This window comes from Hemitrygon akajei, chromosome 3 (assembly GCF_048418815.1).
Source record: "Hemitrygon akajei chromosome 3, sHemAka1.3, whole genome shotgun sequence".
NCBI classification, from domain to species: Eukaryota; Metazoa; Chordata; class Chondrichthyes; order Myliobatiformes; family Dasyatidae; genus Hemitrygon; species Hemitrygon akajei.
The window spans coordinates 155638357-155664177 of NC_133126.1; the positions used below are offsets into that span (position 1 = coordinate 155638357).

At 42.1% G+C, this 25821-nt stretch overlaps 1 protein-coding gene across 4 annotated transcripts in view; it reads left to right on the plus strand.

Moving 5' to 3' along the window:
* Positions 1-25821, plus strand: part of LOC140725535 (mitofusin-1-like) — a 107944-nt gene that overhangs the window by 15573 nt on the left and 66550 nt on the right. Inside the window, exons 1-4 of one of the 4 annotated variants that reach the window (XM_073041120.1) lie at positions 9804-9886; positions 13700-13791; positions 18302-18423; positions 25502-25637. In XM_073041120.1, coding sequence (XP_072897221.1) covers positions 18309-18423; positions 25502-25637 — 251 coding nt within the window. In that variant the 5' untranslated portion in view covers positions 9804-9886; positions 13700-13791; positions 18302-18308. Of the gene's footprint in view, positions 1-9800; positions 9887-13699; positions 13792-18301; positions 18424-25501; positions 25638-25821 lie in introns of those variants that run through there. The other 3 variants (XM_073041123.1, XM_073041121.1, XM_073041122.1) reach the window with 3 other exon arrangements.

Genomic DNA, 25821 nt, shown 5'->3' on the forward strand with positions numbered 1-25821 from the left:
CATGACTGGATTGGGCCATACTCAGGGATTCATCTTCGGATCTGAATGAATGTACCACAGTCTTCATCAAGATCTTTGTGAATGAAAGAATATCTTCGAGAAAATACCAGAAATACCCAAACCATAAGCTATGGATGAACCAGGAGATTCGCAGCCTACTGAGGACTAGATTTGTGGCATTCAAGAGTGGTGATCCAGAGCTACAACAAGTCCAGTTAGGTCCTACAGAAGGCTATCATAAGAGTGAAAAAATCAATTCTCTGTGAAGCTGGAGACGCAATTGGATACACGTCAAATATGGCAATGTTTGCAGGCCATTACTTCCTATAAGGCAAGACCTAACATCATAAATGGTGTGATAATTTACTCACATATGAGCTCAATGCCTTGAAAGGGAGAATAAAACTATACCTGTGCATCTGGTGAATCTGCCTATGAGGCTGATGTCAGAACATCTGTCAGGAGGGTGAACCTTCACAAGGCGTCAGGCCCTAGCAGGGCACTGAAACCATCTGCCAATCAACTGGCTGGAGTGTTGAAGGGCATCTTCAGCTTCTCACTGCTGCAGTCAGAGGTTCCCACCTGCATCAGTGCCTCAAGAGCAGTGTGAGCTGCCTCAATGAGTATGGGCTGGTAGCAGTCACATGTACTGTGATGATCAGCTTTGAGAGCTTGGAGTCCAGAATTAACTTCTGACTGAGCAAGAAGCTGAAGCCGCTGCAATTTCCCTACTGTCACAAAAAGTCTATAGTGGATACAATCTCACTGGCTACCTACTTGGCCTCGGACCACATGGCCAACAGCAATATGACGCCATACCCCTAGCTTACTGTGACCTGACCGCACTGCAGACTAAACAGTTGCCGGAATTGAGTCTGGGGGAAGTGGCAGCTGTTCAGCAAAATGACCCGGGTCTTGGCACTGTGTGGACAGCAGTAGAGAAGGGGGATGTGGCGTTGGCTGAGAAGGCGAAACACCTGTCCGTGCCTCTGTTATTGAAGGAGTGGCCTCGGTTAAGACAAAGAAACCATTTTGATTAACATACACAGTACATTGTACACCTACATCAGGCTACTGTTAGTTGATTATAGCTCAGTGTTCAACACCATTATCCCTTTAGTACTAATCAACCAGCTTCAAAACCTGAGCTTTTATAGACAATAGGTGCAGAAGTAGACCATTCAGCCCTTCGAGCCTGCACCGCCATTCTGAGATCATGGCTGATCATCTACTATCAATACCCGGTTCCTGCCTTGTCCCTATATCCCTTGATTCGCCTATCCATAAGATACCTATCTAGCTCCTTCTTGAAAACATCCGGAGAATTGGCCTCCACTGCCTTCTGAGGCAGTGCATTCCACACCCCCACAACTCTCTGGGAGAAGAAGTTTTTCCTTAACTCTGTCCTAAATGACCTACCCCTTATTCTTAAACCATGCCCTCTGGTACTGGACTCTCCCAGCATCTGGAACATATTTCCTGCCTCTATCTTGTCCAGTCCCTTAATAATCTTATATGTTGCAATCAGATTCCCTCTCAATCTCCTTAATTCCAGCGTGTACAAGTCCAGTCTCTCTAACCTCTCTGCGTAAGACAGTCCGGACATCCCAGGGATTAACCTTGTGAATCTACGCTGCACTTCCTCTACAGCCAGGATGTCCTTCCTTAACCCTGGAGACCAAAACTGAACACAATACTCCAGGTGTGGTCTCACCAGGGCCCTGTACAAATGCAAAAGGATTTCCTTGCTCTTGTACTCAATTCCCTTTGTAATAAAGGCCAACATTCCATTAGCCTTCTTCACTGCCTGCTGCACTTGCTCATTCACCTTCAGTGACTGATGAACAAGGACTCCTAGATCTCTTTGTACTTCTCCCTTACCTAACTCTACACCGTTCAGATAATAATCTGCCTTCCTATTCTTACTCCCAAAGTGAATAACCTCATACTTATTCACATTAAACGTCATCTGCCAAGTATCTGCCCACTCACTCAGCCTATCCAAGTCACCCTGAATCCTCCTAACATCTTCATCACATGTCACACTGCCACCCAGCTTAGTATCATCAGCAAACTTGCTGATGTTATTCTCAATGCCTTCATCTAAATCGTTGATGCAAATCGTAAACAGCTGTGGTCCCAATACCGAGCCCTGTGGCACCCCACTAGTCACCACCTGCCATTCCGAGAAACACCCATTCACCGCTACCCTTTGCTTTCTATCTGCCAACCAGTTTTCTATCCATGTCAATATCTTCCCCCCAATGCCATGAGCTCTGATTTTACCCACCAATCTCCTATGTGGGACCTTATCAAATGCCTTCTGAAAATCGAGGTACACTACATCCACTGGATCTCCCCCGTCTAACTTCCCGGTTACGTCCTTGAAAAACTCCAATAGATTAGTCAAGCATGATTTGCCCTTGGTAAATCCATGCTGGCTCGGCCCAATCCTATCACTGCTATTATTGGAGTATAAAAGTTGCATTGTTTGCTGTGTAATGAAAACTATGTAGTCAGCTTTGCGTTTGCTATTTGCTATGCATGTATCCAATTTAGTAGGAGAATGAAATCTCTGTATTGTCTTTGTACTATTGAACACATCAGTGACTTAAGAATGTAGCCAAATAAGAAGATAATAGTGTGTTAATGAGAGGTAGCTAAGAGATGTAGATTAGAACATGATTAAGTTAATGGGTAGAAACAATAGTGGCTGATGTACTAGTGATATGTAACTGTAGACCAATTGGATATGCTAATGCAACTAAACCAGGAGATTGCTATAAAAAATGCTATGTACAATGATCGGTGGGCAATCAGTGACTAGCTCAATGACTGTCTCAGCTTTGATTTGCAAATTAAAGTTTAACACTTCTTGAAGAATCTTCTGCGTCTCCTGGTCGTTTGTGGGGCACGAGAAACCATGACACTATCTAGATATGCCACTATTTCATCTTTAATAATGGACTCTAGCATCTTCCCCACTACTGATGTTAGGCTGACAGGATGATAGTTCTCTGTTTTCTCCCTCCCTCCTTTCTTAAAAAGTGGGATAACTTTAGCCATTCTCCAATCCTCAGGAACTGATCCTGAATCTAAGGAACATTGGAAAATGATTACCAATGCATCCGCAATTTCCAGTGCCACCTCCTTTAGTACCCTAGGATGCAGACCATCTGGACCTGGGGATTTGTTAGCCTTCAGTCCCATCAGTCTACTCATCACCTTTTCCTTCCTAATGTCAATCTGTTTCATTTCCTCTGTTACCCTATGTCCTTGGCCCACCCATACATCTGGGAGATTGCTTGTGTCTTCCCTAGTGAAGACAGATCTAAAGTACTTATTAAATTCTTCTGCCATTTCTGTTTCCCATAACAATTTCACCCAATTCATTCATTAAGGGCCCAACATTGTTCTTAACTATCTTCTTTCTTGTCACATACCTAAAAAAGCTTTTGCTATCCTCCTTTATATTCCTGGCTAGCTTGCATTTGTACCTCATTTTTTTCTCCCCGTATTGCCTTTTTAGTTAAGTTCTGTTGTTCCTTAAAAATTTCCCAATCATCTGTCTTCCCACTCACCTTAGCTCTGTCATACTTCTTTTTGTTTAATGCTATGCAATCTCTGACTTCTTTTGTCAACCACTGTGGCCCCTTTCCACCTTTTGAATCCTTCCTTCTCCGGGGGATGAACTGATTTTGCACCTTGTGCATTATTCCCAAGAATACCTGCCATTGCTGTTCCACTGTCTTTTCTGCTAGGATATCCATCCATTTAACTTTGGCCAGCTCCTCCCTCATGGCTCCATAGTCTCCTTCATTCAACTGCAACACTGACACCTCCGATCTGCCCTTATCCTTCTCAAATTGCAGATAAAAACTTATCATATTATGGTCACTACCTCCTAATGGCTCCTTTACTTCAAGATCGCTTATCAAATCCTGTTCATTACACAACACTAAATCCAGAATAGCCTTGTCCCTGGTCGGCTCTCGTACAAGCTGTTCCAAGAATGCATCCCGTAGGCACTCTACAAACTCCCTATCCTGGGGTCCAGCACCAACCTGTTTCTCCCAGTTCACCTGCATGTTGAAATCCCCCAATACTACTGCGACATTACCTTTGCCACATGCCAATGTTAACTCCCTATTCAACTTGCACCCAATATCCATGCTACTGTTTGGGGGCCTGTAGACAACACCCATTAGGGTCTTTTTGCCCTTACTGTTCCTCAGTTCTATCCACACAGACTCTACTTCTCCTGATCCTATGTCCTCCCCCTTGCAAAAGGACTGAATCTCATTCCTCACCAACAGGGCCAACCCACCCCCTCTGCCCACATTTCTGTCCCTACGATAGCACGTATACCCTTGTACATTCATTTCCCAGGTCTGATCTCCCTGCAGCCATGTCTCCGTTATCCCAACAACATCATAGTTACCCATTTGCACCTGAGCTTCAAGCTCATCCGCCTTATTTCTGACACTTTGTGCATTCAGATATAGAATTTTTAGCCCATTTCTCCTCTCTCTGTTTAAATCGCTGCCTATTGTGCTTAACCCAGCTCCCCGAACTCCCATCGGGCTATACACCCCTTGAATTTTGTTGTCCTTCCTAAATTTACTTATTCTTTCTGCATATTTAACTCCATGTTCCGTCAGACCATCCCTCTGTACATGTGTCCTCCTTATCACTTGTTCCGCCTCACCTTTCTCTACTACACACTTAATATTCTGGAACCATGTGGTCCCCACCTGTCCTTTATTCTTCATCTCGCTATTTTCTCTCACATTCTCGATCCCTGCCCCCTGCAAATTTAGTTTAACCCCCCCCCCCCCCCCCCCGAGCAGCACTAGCAAACTTTCCTGTGTTACGAACCCCATAACTGGGTCACTTACCAGCAAAGATAGAGAGGTCCGTTGAAGTCTGATGGTACTATTTTTAACAGTATTTATTAGTAAAAATACACAAAAATAATATCAATGCAAACATACAGATAATATACGTCGTCAATACTAAATCTAAAAGTGCGGGTATAATAACAATCAATAAGAAATAGCTCTATCGTTGTCTGGGGGATAAATGTATTGTCCGATGGAAATATAAAAGTCACTCAGTTCATTCAGGCTGCAGCCTTTTGTTGGAGAGAGAGAGAGATTTTTAGAAACTTGCCAATTCCTTTTATGATTTCGATCCATCAGAGTCTCGTTGTCGTGGCCGTTCACTCGTGGCCTCTCCTTTAGCTAAGCCGTTCTTCCGTGGTGAGGCCGCCAATCCCAGGCAAAGGGAAAGGACACACGCGAGCCCCCCACCGGCTGTCGCTATTAAACGCTGTCACGGGATTTCTAGCGTTTCTCCTGGTGCGTCTAAAGGGGTTGTTCCCCAGACCCTCTTTTATCCTTACTCACGGGGTCTCAGATGTCAATCAGTTTGGGATGATGCAATCCCTCAACCAGCCCACTCTGGTCATCCCCTGAGGGCTTCAATGAATAGTACAGTACTCAATACACAATTCCGTCTCCAAGAGACAATGGCCGTTATCAGTGGCTTTGTTTTCGCTGAGGCCAGGACACATTCCAAAACCTTGTGGATTCTGCGTGTCTCTCTCTCATTTCCTGGGTCCCAGACCCGAATTAATAGCGATCTTGCGATTCTCAAAAAGGAGGGGGCGACTTTGTACCCTTCGGCCCCTCAGAGTTGTGGCACATTCGTAACACCTGCAAGAATGTTAGTACCGCTCCAGTTCAGGTGTAAACCGTCCCGTCGGAACAGATCGCACCTTCCTTGGAACAAAGCCCAATTATCTAAAAACCTGAAGCCCTCCCTCCTGCATCATTCTCTCAGCCACGTATTAATCTGAATAATCTTTCTGTTCCTTGCCTCACTCGCATGTGGCACAGGTAGCAATCCTGAGATTGTTACCCTGGAGGTTCTGCCCTTCAGCTTCGCACCTAACTCCCTGAACTCACTACGCAGGACCCCCTCACTCATCCTATCCATGTCATTGGTCCCTACATGGACCACAACATCTGGGTTCTTGCCCTCCCTCTCGAGAATAACCTGCACCCGATCTGAGATGTCCCGGACCCCGGCACCAGGGAGGCAACATACCATCTGAGACTCCCGATCTTCCCCACAAAATCTCCTATCTGCCTCCCTGACTATAGAATCCCCTATCACTACCACTCTCTTCTCTTCCCTCCTCCCCTTCCTAGTCGAGGAATGCTCTCAATTGTGCTCCTATAGAAAGTTCTTAGGATTTGGGGGCCCATACCAAACTTCTTCAACCATCTGAGGTAAAAGAGGCACTGTTGTACCTTCCTCCACAACTGGATCCTTAACTTTCTCATCAGGAGACCACAGTCAGTGCAAATCAAAAATAATATCTCCTCCGTGCTGACAATCAACAAAGGAGCACCTCAGGAATGCATGCTTAGCACTCTACTGTACTCTCTTTACACTCAAGACTGTGTGGCTAAACACAGCTAAAATAGCATTTCTAAATTAGCTGATGACATACCTGTTGTGGGCAGAATTTCAGATTGTGATAAGGAGACATACAGTATTGAGATAGATGGGCTGATTAGGTGGTGTCATAATTATGAACTCTGTATTCAACATTAGTAAGACCAAGAAATTAACTGTGGACTCCAGGAAAGGGAAGTCAGGAGAACCCAAACTAGTCCTCATCAAGCATTCAACTGTGGAGAGGGAAAGCAGTTTCAAGTTATTGGGCATCAGCATCTTAGACAACCTATCCTGAGCTCCACAATTTGATGCAATCATGAAGAAAGCTCACATGTGGCTATACTTCCTTAGAGTTTGAGGAAATTTGGTATGTCGCCAAAGATTCTGGCAAATTTCTACAGATGTACTGTGGAGGCCATTCTGACTGGTTGCATCACCACCTGGTATGGAGGCTCCAATCAAAAAAAGCAGCTGAGTGTTTTAGACTCCATCATGAAGGGCATCTTTAGAAGGTGGTGCCACCAGAACATAGCATTCTTCATTAAAGACCCTCATCATCCAAGGCATGCTTTTTTCTCATTACTACCATCAGAGAGGAGGTACAAGAACCTGAAGAGGCACACTCAAAATTTTAGGAACAGCTTCTTCCCCTCTACCATCAGATTTCCTAATGGTCCATGAACACTACCTCACCATTCTGCTCTCTTTTTGCACTATTGATTTATTTTTATAATTCTTATTGTAACTTTGTGTTTTCATGTATTGCACTGTATTGCCACTGCAAAATAATAAATTTCATGTCAGTGATAATAAACTGGATTCTGATACTTAGTAACATTAAATAAAGAATTGAATTGAATTGACTTTATTACTTGCATCCTTCAAGTACATGAGGAGTAAAAATACGTTACGTCTCCATCTAAATGTGCAATGTGCAACTTATAGTAATTTATAATAAATAGTATGTAGAACAAGCCAGACAATATAACATAGAAATACAGTTGTGTCAGCATGAATTAAGCAGTCTGATGGCCTGGTGGAAGAAGCTGTCCCGTGTCTTGCTGGTCCTGGCTTTTATGCTGTGATACCATTTCCCGGATGGTAGCAGCTGGAACAAATTGTGGTTGGGATAACTCAGGTCCCCAATGATCCTTCTGGCCTTTTTTACACACCTTTGTAAATTTCCTGAAATAGTGGGAAGTTCACATCTACAGATGTGCTGGGCTCTCCGCACCACTCTGCAGAGATTCACAGTGATGGAAGTACAGTTCCCAAATCAGGCAGTGATGCAGCCAGTCAGGATGCTCTCAATTGTGCTCCTATAGAAAGTTCTCAGGATTTGGGGGCCCATACCAAACTTCTTCAACCATCTGAGGTGAAAGGGGCACTGTTGTGCCTCTTCAATAAATGTCATCATCCAATAAAAACAGTGTAACTATATCACATGAGTCCATGCTATTATGACATTATTGCCATTCATGAAATTACTTACTTTGAAACTGCACTAAGGATGTTTGACCTTGTCTAGTTGACAGCACAAACAGGGAGGAAGCAGGTAGGGTATCATTATATGGACATAACACTAATCATGGTAATGTTTAACCTATTCACTAATACAATTTGAACTTGCTCAAGCTAATTTCCACATGGACTTGTGCCCTTCTGTTTATTGAATGGGTATTCGTAATTTCTTGCTTTGAAAATTGGTAGGTGGGAGAGCTCGATACTGTGTTGAGGTAGAGGAAAATACCAGCATGACTTTGTGCGTGAACTGTGAAGTATACTGGCTTTAAATTGATTCATGAAGACATCATCTTACAAAACTTTCTCTAAGTTAATGTATTTTTATAAGCTGTGTCTTATACTTTTGAGACTTTTATTGATTTGAACCTGAATAAATAACTTTCTTCTCTCTTAGATTTGGCCTGCTCTAGCCAACAGGTTAGAAGGGAAATTTATAATTGATTATTGTATTTCAAATACCAAAATACAGTGGCTTCTGGTTAATTAGGCTACCGGTTAAATGGGGAAGCCATTTATTTGGGACAACTCTTAAAAGAACAAAATCTAATTGAGAAAATAGCTGGGTTTCCTTTGTTTATTTGGGACACCATATCGCTTAATTGGGGCAGGAGACTGTTGCTGAACAGTTTCTAACTAGCGTTAGTCACATGTGCTTGTGTAGCCATAGACACTATACTTGCTTAGAGTGAACAGTTTTTAAATGACATCTTTGTGTGTGTTGCTGTTCAAAAAGCAGTGATTTTTGTCACTCATAGTTGTCGAGAAATAAGCAGTAAGACAATTCAGAACTGTTTTGCTCATTGCAGTTTCAAGCATTCAGGCTTAAAGATGCCAGAAACGACTATGAGTGAAAATTGAATGGTTTTATTACTTCAACAAGTTAGGAACTACAAAGAATTTGAAGGTATTGACAATCATCTTGAATGTTACAGTAAAAATGAAGATTTGGAAGATGGGAATTGTTGAAAGTATTGTATGAAAAAGATTGTCCATTATCTGCATGAGGTGTCTGACTTTGTTCATTTACAGTCAATCAAAATAACATGACAGTGTATACAGGTTGAATTCCTCCGCCGATAACTATTAGGAACCAATGTACTGTTTTGTAGTACTGTAGTGGTGTTAGTAATATTCTAATTTGTTCTGTATTTCATTTAAATAGATAATTTGTTACTCCGTTAAACAGTAGTTTGTCTTTTTATACCTTTTTAACTATTTCCATGAAACTTCGGCTAATTGGGGCAGCTGCTTAATTGCACCAAAATGTACTGGCCCCCATGAGTCCCAATTAACTGGAATCCGCTGTAGTTAAAATTGGAAAATGCATTCTCTGAATAGAATTTCTTTTACTTCACTTGCTTATTACGTCTGCCGCATTTGGCAATGTGGCTTGACGCTGATTGTGACATTGACATACCATTCCATTACATAGCCAGACCATTCGCTTGAACTAGGCCACGTGAGTGGCAATTATGCTATGGTTTATAAAGTTAAGTATTCCTGAATGTATTTTCCTTTAATGTAAAAAAATGCACTGTTTATTTTTTTGTGTATATTTTTGTTATGAGTAAAGTTTAATTTGAAATAAAGTCCTCTCGGTTTACGCTCATACGACTGCGGGTTATTTTATTTAGTTGTCATTAGATCAAATTTCTCCTTGCTTATTACCATATGACCACAATAAGATTTAATAAAGTAAAATTATTGGGGGGAAAAGCTAAACTTGTATCTGCAAATTGCTTCCTTGTTCGCTCACCGCCTCCGAGCGGTGCACGAGATATATTGCTGAAGCGCGCGCACTCGGTAGAAGGCGGGACCGTTGCCAGTGCTCGTGCACGTTCTGAGCCGGTGTGGCTGCGGCTGAGTTGCACTTTAAGTTGTATCGTTTGCTAAGGTACGTGGGAATGGGGTGCATGAAAAGAGCTGTAAGTTGCCTCAGGATCTTAAAATGGGTAATATGTTAGTTCTCGGGGTTTGACAATTTATCTCTCCGCTGCCGTCTGTTCACTGGAATGAGTTTTTCACAATCACGCAGGCCTCCATCAGGCCTTGCAATAAAACACGTCGGGGAAGTAAGGATTGCTGGAAATCCATGAACATTGGTGTTGCTCACGGGTGATAAAATGACATTATATATTGCATTGTGTTAATAGTTTCCCTTGCGCCTTGTTAACTCTACAGTTACTCAGAATGTTTTTTACGGTGTAAGAGTTCTAGCGGTATCCAACATTTGCCCCCTGATTTAGCGGGAAGACTCAGCTTCCCCAGTTACTTTCAAGTTTGTCACTGGTTAGGACTTTAATTTATAATTAGGTTAGGATTAGGGCCCCCTTCTTTCATTTACAGGTAACTATAAAATGAAAGTGAAAATCAAAACTTACTGAAGAGGTTAAGGAGCTGCAGCTCGATGACCTTAGGCTCATACGGGAAACTGAGGAGGTGGTAGATAAGAGCTACAGGGAGATTGGCGCCATTGAGTTGCAGGAGACATACCTGGGTGACTGTCAGGAGAGGGAAAGGACACAGGCAATCAGTACAGAGTACTGCCATTCCCTCATAAATAAGGGAATGGATACTGTTGGGGGAGTAACATGGGGGGGGGGGGGGTCGTGAAGGCGCAGCAACCGGATCTCTGGCGCTGTGGCTCTAACGGGAAGGGGAGAGAGAACTGTAGTAATGATAAGGGATTCCATAGTTAAGGGATTAAACATGAGATTCTGTGGACATGAAAGAGACATCTGGATGATTGTTGCCTCCCAGGTGCTAGGTTGAGGGATATCTCTGATTGGGTCCATGGGTATTCTAAAGGGGGAGGGTGAACAGCCAGAATTTGGCACCAGTGACATGGGTAGGAAAAGGGAGGAGGTCCTGAAGAGAGAATTTAGGGAATTAGGTAGAAAGCTGAAAAGCAGGACCTCTAGGGTAGTAATCTCTGGATTGCTGCCTGTGGCATTTACCAGTGAGGGTAAAAATAGGATGATTTGGCAGATGAATGTGTGGCTGAGGTAGTGTTCAGGGGGCAGGGTTTCTGATTTCTGGATTATGGGATCTGTTCTGGGGAAGATACGACCTGTACAAAAGGGACAGATCATGTTTGAACCTGAGGGGGACAGATATCTTTGCCAGCAGGTTCACTAGAGTTGTTGGGGAGGGTTGAAACTAATTTGGGAGGGGTATGGGGAACCAGAGTGAGAGGGTTGAGGATGGGGCAGTTGGTATTCATTTAGATGCAGTGTTCATTGAGAATGAGGGGGAATCTCATTGAAACCTATCGTATATTGAAAGGCCTAGATAGAGTGGATGTGGAGAGGATGTTTTTTATAGTGAAGGAATCCAGGACCAGAGGGCACAGCCTCAGAATAGAGGGACATCCAGTTAGAACGGAGATGAGAAGGAAATTTTTTAGCCAGAAGGTGGTGAATCTATGGAATTGGATGCCACAAGCTGCTGTGGAGGCCGTGTCATTGGGTCTATTTAAAATGGAGTTTGATGGGTTCTTGATTAGTCAGGGTGTGAAAGATTACTGGGAGGAGGCAGGCATATGGGGTTGAGAGGGAAAATGGATCAGTTGTGATGAAATGGCGGAACAGACTTGATGGTCCGAATATTCTAATTCTTCAGTCTCTTATGCTCTTAAGGATGTTATCATTGCAGTTTTGCACACTTATTGGATGTGCCAACTTAACATGAATAGTACTTTCTGTGTACTGGTGAATAAGTGAATTCCCAGCAGCCAGATGACTTGTTATTTTAATGAACTTGCTGGATCATTTTGGCACTGAGCAAATTTGTTTTTAACTGTTTCTTTGACTGTGATTGCAAAATAATAAACATCAGTAATAAAGTTCTGAATAAATGCACTCTGATAGAGGAAGATGGTGAACATTATCAGTTACACTAGTGATGAAAACAACAATGTTTAGGAGAGGCTGGTGTTTTTCATGTTCTTAGATTGAATGTGAATGTTGGACAATTTGCTCATAAGAGGGAAGTTCTATAGTACTTGAAACAATGAAACCATATATAAATGCTGAATTCAACAAAGCAATAGAGCTAACAATTTGGTGTCTACCAAACCATTCCCTGTATTGACTTCAGCTCCTCCAAGAATGCAACAAATCAGGATATATTAATTATTTAGGTGAGCTCTTACCTGCATCTCCATTCTCTTACTTCAGTTTTCCCTTCAAGTTCCAATATTGCCAACCTGCTCTCCACCTCAATTCTTGCTTTTTATAACTATCAAAAATCAGTAATTTCTTCAAATTCTTTCAAGGTCTTGTCAGGTCCATTTTCAGATCAAGCAGTCTCAAGTTAATTTCAATTGAATAGGAGTCATGGAGTTGTACAGGTCAAAAGCAGGTCTTTTAGTTCATGTCCACGTCAAACAGTTATCTGAGCCAGTCCCAGTTGCCTGTAGTTGGCCCATATCCATATAGCTTTTCATATTGATGTACCTGTACAAATGTCTTTTAAACATTGTTAATATACCTATTCTACCATTTCCTCTGACAGCTCATTCAATATACCACCAACCTCTAATAAAATAGGCTGCTTAGGTTCCCTTTATATTAGCGGTCACCAACCTTTTTAAGCTCAAGATCCCCTATCTCGGCCTTAGTGAAAGGCAAGATCGACCTCAGATCAATTAGTTACATGCATGTGCACCAGGGCAGAAAAGACCGGAAGTAAAACCCCACAACCTGAAAGCAGAAATAATGTATAAACACCAGGGGTGCGCACCCCTGTTTTGCACCGAGGACTGGTTTAATATTGACAATATTCTTGCGGACCAGCTGATTGGGGGGGCGTGGTGTGTTAAACACGACGGGAATACAGCGATACTCGAAGCAGGTTCTTTATGTCCAGTCTATTCTGCAATTTAGTTTCCATGGCTCTCGGCACTTAGCTTCTGTGCCGCGCTGCTCGCGTTTTTTCCACTGGAAAAAACTCAACGGGTTGTCTTTAAGTGCAGGGTGCTTGGACTCTGGGTACCGGAGCAGTTTTGGGGGCGTCATTGCCTTATTAGACAGCCTCCAGGCCCGAACTCCAGCCTCCCGCCGCCAGACGCCTTGGCCAGGTGCGGCTGGTCGTGGGTGGGGTGAGAGGACAAGGGAAGGGCAGGAGGTCCCCGTGCCGGGGCCGCAGTGGTCCACAGAGAGCGACCGAGCGAGGAATGCAACAGAGCGCACGCCGGCCCCCCCCCTCCCCGTAGGATCTATCAGCCAACAAAAGTTTGCTTTAGTAGATCGCAGTGAGGTAGCTGCTCTGATACTTACGAAACGCTGAGCCCGAATTAGGTTGTCTGCGAATATTTTAGCACCCAGTTCCCAACGAGCATTGGGTGTGCTAAACAGGTTTAGAGGTGGTGCCCATCTGTCCGCACTCCAGGCCAGTAGCAACGGCACTTCTCGCCGGCCGCCTGAGGTCAGTCAGTGATCCCTGGCGCAAGGGTATCACTGCGTTTAAGTGACTGATGACCTCGCATGGGTTCAAGTTCAATAGTGGGCGTGACAGGGACTGAGGAAAGGTGCAGCTGACTCATATTGTTTCCTTGCGGCCCGGTGGTTGGAGACCATTAAAGTACACTGTGTAGTGCGGGCGAGCTACATGTATGCACACTGGGCAGAAAAAACGGAACTAAAACCCCGCAACTCGGAAACAATCTCTCAACAGTATTTGTGTATTTATTTTTCTTTTTTTTCAGGATCTACTGGGAAAGTCTCAAAGATCGTCTAGTTGATCGCGATTGATGGGTTGGCGACCACTACTTTAAATCTTACCCTTCTCGTCTTAAATGTATGCTATCCCTTTTACCCTGGGTGGGAAAAGACTGTGACCATCCGCCTTCTCTAACCTCCTCATGATTTTATGTAAAGAGAATCGAAAGGGAAAAAGCCCTGATTTCTCCACTGTCTCCTTATAATATAAGCTCTCCAAGCCCTCTAACATTCATGTATTTGCCCTTTTCTGCACCCTTTACAACTTAATCCCATCCCCTTCTATGGCTGTGACCAGGTCTCATACAGTTGTCACATGAGAGCCCAACTTTTGAACTCAGTGCCCTGACTAACAAAAGCGAGCATGCCAGATGTCACCTTCGCCTCCCTGTCTAGTTGTGTTGCCGCTTGCAGTGAAGTATGTACTTGAACCCTAAGTTTCTTTGATTTACAATATTCGCCAGGGCCCTGGTATTTACTAGTAATTTCTGCCCTGGTTTAACTTAGTAATATGCATCACTTAGCACAAATTCCATCTTACCCAGTTCATCTATCAAATCAGAATCCGTTTTATTATCACCGATGTGTGACGTGAAATTTGTTAACTTAGCAGCAGCAGTTCAATGCAATACATAATCTAGAACAGAAAAAAGTAAATCAATTACAGTATATGTATATTGAATAGATTAAAAAATGTGAAAAAACAGAAGTACTGTATATTAAAAAAGGTGAAGTAGTGTCCAAAGCTTCAACATCCATTTAGGAATCAGATAGCAGAGGGGAAGAAGCTGTTCCTAAATCGCTGAGTGTGTGCCTTCAGTCTTCTGTACCTCCTACCTGATGGTAACAGTGAGAAAAGGGCATGCCCTGGGTGCTGGAAATCCTTAATAATGGATGCTGCCTTTCTGAGACACCAGTCCTTGAAGATGCCCTGGGTAGTTTATAGGTTAGTACCCAAGATGGAGCTGACTAGATTTAAAACCCTCTGAAGCTTCTTTTAGTACTGTGCAGTAGCCCCCCCCCCCCCCCCCCCATACCAGACAGTGATGCAGCCTGTCAGAATGCTCTCCATGGTACAACTATAGAAGTCTTTGAGTGCATTTGTTAACATGCCAAATCTCTTCAAACTCCTAATGAAGTATAGCCGCTGTATTGCCTTCTTTCTAACTGCATCAATTTGTTGGGACCAGGTTAGATCCTCAGATCTTGACACCCAGGAACTTGAAACTGCTCACTCTCTCCACTTCTGATCCCTCTATGAAGATTGGTATGTGTTCCTTCGTCTTACCCTTCCTGGAGCCCACAATCAGTTCTTTCGTCTTACTGAGGTTGAGTGCCAAGTTGTTGCTGTGACACCGCTCCACTTGTTGGCATATCTCACTCCTGTACGCCTTCTTGTCACCACCTGAGATACTACCAGAAATGGTTGTATCATCAGCAACTTTATAGATGGTATTTGAGCAATGCCTAGCCACACAGTCGTGTATACAGAGAGTAGAGCAGTGGGCTAAGCACACATCCCTGAGGTACGCCAGTGTTGATCTTCAGTGAGGAGCAGATTGTGGTCTTTCGGTTAGGAAGTCAAGGTTCCAATTGCAGAGGGAGGTACAGAGGCCCAGGTTCTGCAAATTCTCAATCAGGATTGCGGGAATGATGGTATTAAGTGCTGAGCTATAGTTGATGAATAGCATTCTGACATAGGTGTTTGTGTTGTCCAGGTGGTCTAAAGCCGTGTGGAGAGCCATTGAGATTGCATCTGCCGTTGACCCATTGTGGTGATAGGCATTAGCTACAGACAGCAAGAATGCAACATTGTTCTCTTAACATGTGAGAAATTAACCCCTGCTAGTTTATTTATACTCTCTTATTCTTCCGTTCAAAATTCTTGGCCTGTGGATGAGTATAACTTCCCAAAAAGCAGTTTTATTTTAACCTTTCGACATTTTTGGTTTAGGGTGTGATTAGAAAAACGAATGATTAAGGTTTAAATGTGAAAATACTCGTGCAATCCCTCTCCATAGTTAAAGCGAAATTGCACCTGAATAATCTAATGCCAGGATACTGTGGAACCCAAAAATGCTGGAAATATTCACAAGGCCAGGCAGCAACTCTGAAGGGGGAGAAAGTGTTATTATTCTAATGAATGAAATGTTTATGCTTTCTCTCTACACATCTGAATGTTACAAATGTACGCTGTGTTAATTGTACCTAAATAATTTGAAAATTTTATTATATTGTATTTCATTAACTGAAGCTAGGTACTGTAGGTTCCAGTTAATTGGGACATTATGGCGGCTGCAATTACCAGCCGCACCATCAGCTGGGGATATTAAAGTGTCCTGTAGCTGACCATCCTTCTGATAATCTGGGAAACGACTGAGCTGGTGCATTACACCAGCCAGAGCGGTGTTCTCTGGAGCTGCTTCATTTATGCTGTATCTTTTTAAGGAGAGGAATTCTTCTCTCCCCTGCAATTTACTATGGACTGGCCAGCATCGAATATAAACCCGCAGTCAGGAGATGAGTGGGGTCTCTTGGTTTGAGGAGTATTTACTATGTTGTAACCAAGTTCTGTTTTGTTTAGCTGATTCAAGTTTGGACTCTAAAACAGTTCTATTGAGTTTGTAAACATTTTGGGTAAATAAAACCCCTATTTTTTTCACCTTTACCTGCTCTCCTAGTTTTATGCTCACCCTGGTCCTTCATAGACACATTGGGACCTGTAAATTTCGGCCCATTTAGGTATCTGCCTCAATTAGCCGAAGTTTCTTGAAAATAGTTATTTAAAAAAAGACAAATTACAAACTAATAAATTATGTATTTAAATGAAGTACAGAACAAATTAGAACATTACCAATACTGCTTCAGTACTATAGAACTGTGGTTCTAATAGTTATCGATGGAATTCGTCCAGTGTACGCTGCTGTGTTCTTTTGATTGACTGTAAATGAACAAAATCAGTGCAGACACCTCATGTATATAATTGCCTTCATATAACGCTTTTGATAATTGCATCCTCCAAATCTTGATTTTCATTGTAAAGTTCAAGGTAATTGTTGATACCTTTAAATTCTTCATAGTTCCTAACTTGCTGAAGTAGTGAAATTGTTTCGTTTACACTCCCAGCCATTTCTGGCATCTTCCAAGTTTGAAACTGCAGTCAGCAAAGCAGTTCTGAATTATCTTAATGCTTATTTCTCGCCGACTATTAGTGATAAAAATCACTGCTTTTTGAACACAAACGCACACAACTGACAACAATTGGAAAATAGTTCACTCTAAGCACGGTGTAATGTCTAACGGACACACAAGTGCATATAACTGTTCAGCAACAATCTCCTGCCCTAATTAAACAGTACTGTGTCCCAAATAAACAAAGGGAATCAAAGTAAATTCATTATCAAAGTATGTATACAACCTTATAGACAGCCACAAAACAAAGAAACCCAATAGAACCTAATTAAAAAAAAGACCTGTCAGACACCCAATGCACAGAAAACATTGATCCCAGCTATTTTCTTGATTCGTTTTTATACTTTTAAGAGTTGTACCAAATAGGCGTCTGCCCCGATTAACCAATGGCCCAATTAACTGATATACTGTATATAATTTGTAGAATAAATCCAGTTATATCATCTTTTAAGTGCTGTGTCATTAGAACATAGAACATGACAGTACATACAGGCGCTTTGGCCCACCATATGCTGATCTTTTAACATACTCCAAGATCAATCTAACCCTTCCCTCATACTTGGCCTCTATTTTTTGTATCATCCATGTGCCTATCTAAGAGTTTCTTGAATGCCCCTAATGTATTTGCCCCTACTACCATCCTGGGCAGGGCGTCCTAGGCACTTACCACTCTCTGTGTGATGAATTTACCTCTGACATCCCCTCACTATACTTTCCTCTAATCATTGTAAAATTATGCCCGTTGATATTAGTCACTTCTGCTCTGGGAATAAGTTTCTGGCTATCTACTCAATCTATGCCACTTAACATCTGTACATCTCTAACAAGTTACCTCTCATCCTCCTTCGCTTCAAAAAGATATGTCCTCTTAGCTCATTCAATGTCCTCATAAGATATGCTTTCTAATCCAGGCAACATCCTTAAATTCATCCTTCCTATAATGAAGTGACCAGAATTGAGCATGATATTCCAAGTGTGGTCTAACCTGTTTTATAGAGCTGGAACATTAACACAAGGCTCTTGAACGCAATCTCTCAGCTAGTGAAGGCCAACACGCCATATATCTTTTTAGCCACCTGATCAACTTGCACGGCAATTTTGAGAGATCTGCGGACGTTAACCATTGTCTTTGATCATTGTTGATCATTCCTTCACCTCTAAGCCAAGGAATTATCTTCTTAAACATTTGTCTACAATTTTTCTTTGTCATCTTCCTGAAGACTCCAGATTTAATTCTTTACTATTTTATTGTTTGTCCTGAGGGTGGTGTCAAATTTTGCTCTATATTACATCTCTAAAACACCTTGAGATATCTTATTTTGATTAATGTACTCTATATAAACAAGTTGTTGGGTTAGAATATTTTTCTTTCACTTACTAATGAGTTTTGTTTACAGTTAAATTATGGCAGACACATGTTCATCTCCACTGAAGCACTTTGTACAGGCCAAAAAGAAGATTAATACCATCTTTGAACAATTGTTGGAATATGTAAATGAAGGGGCGAGTTTTATTGAAGGTAAGCAATAAATCAACATTTTCATAGCTTTAGTAGTTGTTAACACATACAGAAAGTAACAGATGTTGAACCATATCTTCTACATTATGACCTTAAGCTAATATTGCAAATAAATTGTATCTAATTCGGCAGTAGACCACAAATATACATCTATTTGACTTGTTTACAATAGTTTGGAATTTTTCTGACATATGGTTAGTGTATTGATGGTAGTCTGTAACCCTACACCAAGTATAATGTGATTCTCTTGATCTCAACAAGAGCTTTGGAAAAAATCTTCTTATGTTCAGCATCTAACTGAGTAACACTCGATCAGCAGAAATCCCTGACAGATAATTTAATTCCCTTCACTGGCACCTATCTCAGACTGAATCAGCCTATTTACAGCAAATTGTTTGGCCTTGAGTTTCTTTCATTTCCCACAACTTTTATCTACAAATTTTCAGATGGAATTTTGACCTCACAATTTACCTTGTATATAATTGTCTGCCTCAACTGCATCTTGTAACTGTAATGCTTTATTCTGCATTTTGTTATTTTTTTTTGTTGTAATGAAATGATCTGTAATTTGGTGTGGAAAATAGTAATTTACTGTACCTTGCTACATGTGGCAATAATAAAACAAATTTACCAATATGTGTAAGCCAACTTGCCAATTAATATTGCTTGTCCCTACTAAAACCCTTTTTTTCATATAAGTCTCATCAATGATTTTTGTTTCTTTCATATTTAAATTTTAAAGTGTACATTTAGCTGGTACTCTTTAAAATTCTAATTGTTAAAAATATCTGCAGCCTATATCCCATTTGATGTCTGTCATTTACCTAAAGCACCTGGACCATCAGTATCTCAGTTTTAAAATTTACAATCTAAAGCTTGCAAACTTCCTGTTACTGAAAAATCTGCTTTAGGTCAGGTGCCCTTTTGGCAGGGGAGCATTCGAGACATTCTGTGTGCCACAGATTATCAGATGTTGGATTGTGTGGAATTAGTCACTTGGCAAGAACCAATGTAAAGTTAGGTTTAAGACAGGTTGCTGCAGCTACTGTGCTGTACAAAATGCACACCAGCCACAGCCCTGCAGACCTTCACGCCATGCTGCCTTCATCTTATGAGAGAAGGTGCACCACATAATCAAGTTTATCTATGCCTGCTCACGCTGTTTCTATGCCTGATGCGAGAACCTACACACTGGATAGATGCTTTCTTTACTGTGCTATCAGAATTTGGAACAGCCTTCCAGATGCTGTGGTTGGAAACATCTGCGACAATGGGGTCAAGCCTTCAAGAGTCGAGTGCACAAACACCTATCATCTCTGGGAGGGAAATCACATGCTTCTTCATAAGCTATCATGAAGGGGACCAGGATGGCAATGCTTGGTTGTTGGCAGGTAGGGTTAATACCTGACTTTCAAGAGCACTTGTGGGTTATGTTCCGGCTGGACTTAGTCCTTAAACTACTGGAGAACAGTGTTGGAGCGGTGGAGATGCCAGGCAATATAGTAGGAAGCTTCTCTTGTGTGATGTGGGAGGGCAGGGAGACTTCCAGTTTCCCTGATGATTGCACCTGCAAGGTGTGCATCCAGCTTCTTACAAAACCATGTTAGGGAATTGGAAATGGAGCTGGATGAACTCTGAATCATTTGAGAGGCTGAGGGGTTGGTTGATACAGGGAGGTAGTTACACCCAAGGTGCTGGACACAGGTAACTGGGTGACCATGAGGAAGGGAAAAGGGGATAGACAGCCAGTGTAGAGTACCCCTGCGGCCGTTCCTCTTAATAACAGGTACAGTGGGGAGGGTTTGACCTAGCTGACGAAAGCCACAGCAATAAGGTTTCTGGCACTGACTCTGGTTCTGTGGCTCAGAAGGGAAGGGGAGAGAAGAGGTGAGCTGCAGTGACAGGGCATTCAATAGTTAGGGGAACAAACAAGAGGTTCTGTGGACAAGAACAAGATTCCCTGATGCCAGGGGCAGAGACTTCTCAGATTGAGTCTACAGAATTCTCAGTGGGTGGGTGAGCATTCAGAGTTCATGGTCCATGTTGGTACCAATGGCAGTTGTAGGAAGGGTAGCCATGTGCTAGGGTGCAAAGTGAGTTTAGGGAGTTGGGTGCAAAGTGAGTTTAGGGAGTTGGGTGCTAAGTTAAAGGACAGGGACTTAACGGATGTAATTTCAGTTTTGCTATCCTTACCACGTGCTAGTGAGGCCAGAAATAAGATAATACAGTTTAACACATGGCTAAGGAGATGGTGCAGGAGGGCTTCAGAGTTTTGGCTCTTTTCCGGTGAAGGTGGGACCCATACAGATGGGACAGTTTGCACCTGAGCTGGAAGGGGCTTAATATCCTTGCAGAAAGGTTTGCTAGTGGTAGTGGTAGAGTTTAAAATAAAGCTGCAGGAGGAGGGGTACCAGAGTGCCAGAAAAGGTAGTGGAGTGGTTTTAGGGAAAGATGTGGCTAAGCCTACATACAGAGTCAGGAATCAAAAGATTGAGCATGGTGAACTGATGAACCCAGAACATGGATCAGCATGCTGAATATACTGTAAAAGGGCTGGATGGGTTAGAGTTTGTCAGATGTGTTCAGGAAAGTTTCCTTAATCTATACCCAGACATCCCAACTAGAGAGAGTGGTAGTAGATCTGCTAAGAGAATGAGTCAGGGCAGGTAACAGAAGCTAGTGTGGGAGGAAACACTGCATCTAGTGATCATATTGCCTTTGGTGTCATTAGTTACAGAGTTTTTTGAGGAAGTTACCAGGAAAGTTGATGAAGGTAAGGCAGTGGATATTGTCTACATGGACTTTAGCAAAGCATTTGACAATGTCCCGCATGGTAAGTTTGTCAAAAAGATTCAGTCATTTGGCATTCAGAATGAGCTAGTAAATTAGCTTCATGGTAAAAGCCAGAGTGATATTAGGCAGTTGCCTCTCTGACCATAGGCCTGTGACTGGTGGTGTACTGCGGGGATCAATGCTTTAGATGTTTCTTCAGTGCAGCATCTCTTCAGATGTTGTTTATATGTTGTGATGGAATGAATGAATAGTGCAAAAGAGTAATAGTGAGGTAGTGTTTGTGGGTGCATGGAACTATTCAGGGATCTAATGGCAGAGGCACAGGAGTAACTACGTGAGCTGAATGACTGCCAGGAAATGATAAAGAAGTGGTGGTGTGGAGGTGTTACTCAGCCTTGCTGCTTGGGGTTAGTAACTATTTTTGAGTCTGGTGGTCCTGATGGGAGTAGGACAAACAACATGAACAGGGTGGGTGGGCATTTCCATGATATTGCTGGCCTTTTTCCAGCACTCTTATGTGTATGTGTTCTTGATAATGGGTAGGCTGGTGCCGGTGATATGTTGGGCAGTTTTTACTGCCCACTGGATAGTCTTCCTATCTGCCACAGTCCAGTTTCCATGCTATGCAGTGATGCAGCATGTTAGAATGCTGTCCACTGTGCATCTGTAGAAGGTTGAGTATTGAAATGCATTGTCCAGTTCTCTTCAGCCTCCTCAGAAAGTAGAGGCATTGGTGGACTTTCTTGATTGTGCAGGATATGTTCTGGAACCATGAGAGGTTGTGTGGATGTGCACTCCCAGGAGTTAGAAACTCCTCCCAGATTCCGCTGCCCTGCCGCCAATATAAAGAAGGGTGTGTGTGTGGTGTGAACTCTCTTGAAGTTATTTACCTTCTCATTTGTCTTTTTGTAATTGAGGAAGAGGCTATTTGCCTGGCACCAGACCTTGAGCTCTCCCACTTCCTCTCTGTAGGCCATCTTGTTGTTGGTGATGAGGCCCACCACTGTCATGTTATTGGTGAATTTGACAATGTGATTACTTAAGTGTTTGGCTGTGCAGTCAAGTGTGAACAGAGTGTACAGCAGTGGACCTAGCACACAGTCTTGGAGGGCACCTGTACTGAGGATGAGTGCTTGTGCATCCTGACTGTCTGGGGTCTGTTTATTAGGAAGTCCAATACCCAGGTGCACAGTGGTGTACTTAGACTGAGGAGTAGGAATTTGTTCACCAAGGTCTGTGGGACAATAGTGTTGAATGCTGAACTGAAATTCAGAAACAGCATTCTAACATAAATGTCCTTGCTTTCTTGTCACAGCCAGGTCACATCAGGCAGTGATACAAACATCTGGGAAGCTCTTCTGCACAAAATTGTAAGTTAGTAAAGTTGGAGTCATACAGCTCAAACATAGGGCATTATAGCCCACTGTGCCTCAGCTGACTGTTGTTTTCCCATCTATATAGGTTCTGTTTGTTTGGCTTTGGAGCCTTCTGTGATGTGTTGGTTCAGGTGCTCTTTGGATGTTACTTAAATTTTGCAAGAGTTTCTGTATCCAGCCCTTCAGAAAGTCCATTCCAGATTCCAAATCTTTTCTTTGTGGGACAAAAAATCCTGATTATCCCCTTAAAATTTTTAAATTACCTCTTGCTTTGTACACCTGTGCAATGAGGAACAATTTGTTACCTTCTATCCTATCTATGCCCCTCATAATTTTACATTAATCAGGTACCCCCATGGCCACCTTTGTACCATGGAAAACATACCCAGCCTATCTAGCTCCTCTCATAATTGAAGTGCTCCGTCCAGGCAAAATGCTGCCATTTTCCTCTCCACCCACACAAGTGCAATGAATTCCTTTCTACAGAATTGTACATAGTTTTTCAGATGTTAGCTAAACAAAGTTTAACCATAGCCTTTCTGAACTTGAATTCTAATTATTGTATCCCTGGCTAGTGTTTGCAAATATTCCTTATGCCATCTTAATTACCTTATCTACCTGTGTTCCTTCAGAAATATATTCTGTTTACAGTGTTCTTAAGAATTTGTATTTACAACTCTATGTTACTACCTAGTTTAAAAGCTACAAATTAAATCAAATTTAAGAAACTTGTTAAGTGGAAACTCCAGCTTTAACTGTTAACTTGTTAGAGAATTTCTTTTTTTACTCACCACTTCCATAACTCATTTCATATTGGAATTGGTTTCTTGTCTCGTGTACCAAGATACAATGAAAAGCTTGTCGTGCATGCTTATACAGATCAGATCATTAAGCAAAGCACGGTGGTCAGCAGCACAGGAGCACCGCAGGGAACCGTACTCTCTCCGGTCCTGTTCACCCTGTACACATCAGACTTCCAATATAACTCGGAGTCCTGCCATGTGCAGAAGTTCGCTGATGACACGGCCATAGTGGGGTGTGTCAGGAATGGACAGGAGGAGGAGTATAGGAAACTGATACAGGACTTTGTGATATGGTGCAACTCAAACTACCTGCGTCTCAATATCACCAAGACCAAGGAGATGGTGGTGGACTTTAGGAGATCTAGGCCTCATATGGAGCCAGTGATCATTAATGGAGAATGTGTGGAGCAGCTTAAGACCTACAAGTATCTGGGAGTACAGTTAGACGAGAAGCTAGACTGGACTGCCAACACAGATGCCTTGTGCAGGAAGGCACAGAGTCGACTGTACTTCCTTAGAAGGTTGGCGTCATTCAATGTCTGTAGTGAGATGCTGAAGATGTTCTATAGGTCAGTTGTGGAGAGCGCCCTCTCCTTTGTGGTGGCGTGTTGGGGAGGAAGCATTAAGAAGAGGGACGCCTCACGTCTTAATAAGCTGGTAAGGAAGGCGGGCTCTGTCGTGGGCAAAGTACTGGAGAGTTTAACATCGGTAGCTGAGCGAAGGGCGCTGAGTAGGCTACGGTCAATTATGGAAAACTCTGAACATCCTCTACGTAGCACCATCCAGAGACAGAGAAGCAGTTTCAGCGACGGGTTACTATCGATGCAATGCTCCTCAGACAGGATGAAGAGGTCAATACTCCCCAATGCCATTAGGCTTTACAATTCAACCGCCAGGACTTAAGAACTTTTTAAAAGCTATTATTAATGCTTTTTGAGATAGTGATTTAGATGCATATCATATTTTTTTACTGAGTTAAGTATTGTATGTAATTAGTTTTGCTACAACAAGTGTATGGGACATTGGAAAAAAGTTGAATTTCCCCATGGGGATGAATAAAGTATCTATCTATCTATCTATCTAGAACAAGGTAAGCAATAACAATGCAAAATGAAGTGTAATAGCTACTGAGAAAGTACAGTGCAGATAAACCAAAAGGTGCAAGATCATAATGAGATAAGTCATGTGGTCAAGAATCCAACTTGCAGAACTATTTAATAGTGGAGTAAAAGCTGTCACTTGAGACTGGTGGTCCAAGCTTTATGATTTTTGTGTCTTCTGCCTGATGAAAGAGGGAAGAAGAGAGATTGGGTGGGATCTTCGATTATGCTGGCTGCTTTATTGATTCATTCGAAAAGTATAGATAAATTCTACAGAAGAGAAGCTGGTTTCTGTGATGTGCTGAGCTGTGTCCAAAACTGCAGTTTTTTTTTCAGTCACATGTGGAACAGTTGCTTTATCAAAACATGATGCGTTCAAATTGGATGCTTTCTATGCTGCATCAATAAAATTGGTAAAGGATTACAAATGATGTACTTAAGTAACAAGTTCAGTGCAAGATTCAGCACACGTGAAGGAAAGGGGAAAGAAAAACTTTGTTGATGTGTTACCGCTATATTCGAGGGTTGGATATGTGAATTCCAGTGAGGCCAGGACAGCATTGATTTCATCAGCAGGATTGATTGAATTCTGTTGAAAGTGAGAGTTTGTCAAATGATATACTCTGTCCATAGCAACAAGGAGAAAATCAGGAGATTTGGCTCCTAATGTTTAAGTTAATGTGTGGCCACGCCTTCATTTTTCTTTAACCTCTTCCCATGCTGATAGATTGTACTTCACCAGCTGCCTTTCCTCCTACTTATTTTCTGATGTTTTCAGCCCAAGATCTTGATTTCTTTCTCTAAGCCTTTATATTTCTGACCTATCCTTACCATCTACCACTGAAAATGTTTTGATCACCTGTTTTAGTGTCTCCTCTGGATGTATATTTTTAAAATCAGATGATTTATGACTTTTTTGATACATTTTATCATGGCAAAGGTGATTTTTAAATGTGAGATCTTATATTTTTTACTGAATCTCTCCATGATCATTTGAATCTTTCAGGGTCTCATCAGAATGAAGGCTTAGAGAAGATAACAACACAACAGCAGTTGTCAGAGATAGAAATGTTTGCTTCCAAAGTGGCGGGAATCAGTGAGGTGCTGGCACGTAGGCACATGAAAGTAGCCTTTTTTGGAAGGTGAGATGAAGCATTTTCTTATCTTGGCTAATTATTCGTGGATATATTGCTTAGAGTAAAAAGCCGGAATATATTTCTTAATTTATCAAATATGACCTCTGAGCAGGTCTTTTTAATTTGGTAAACAATTTAAAAAGGTACTGCTCAACAAAAATGCATAGTATCCTTGCTCATAGTAGATAAA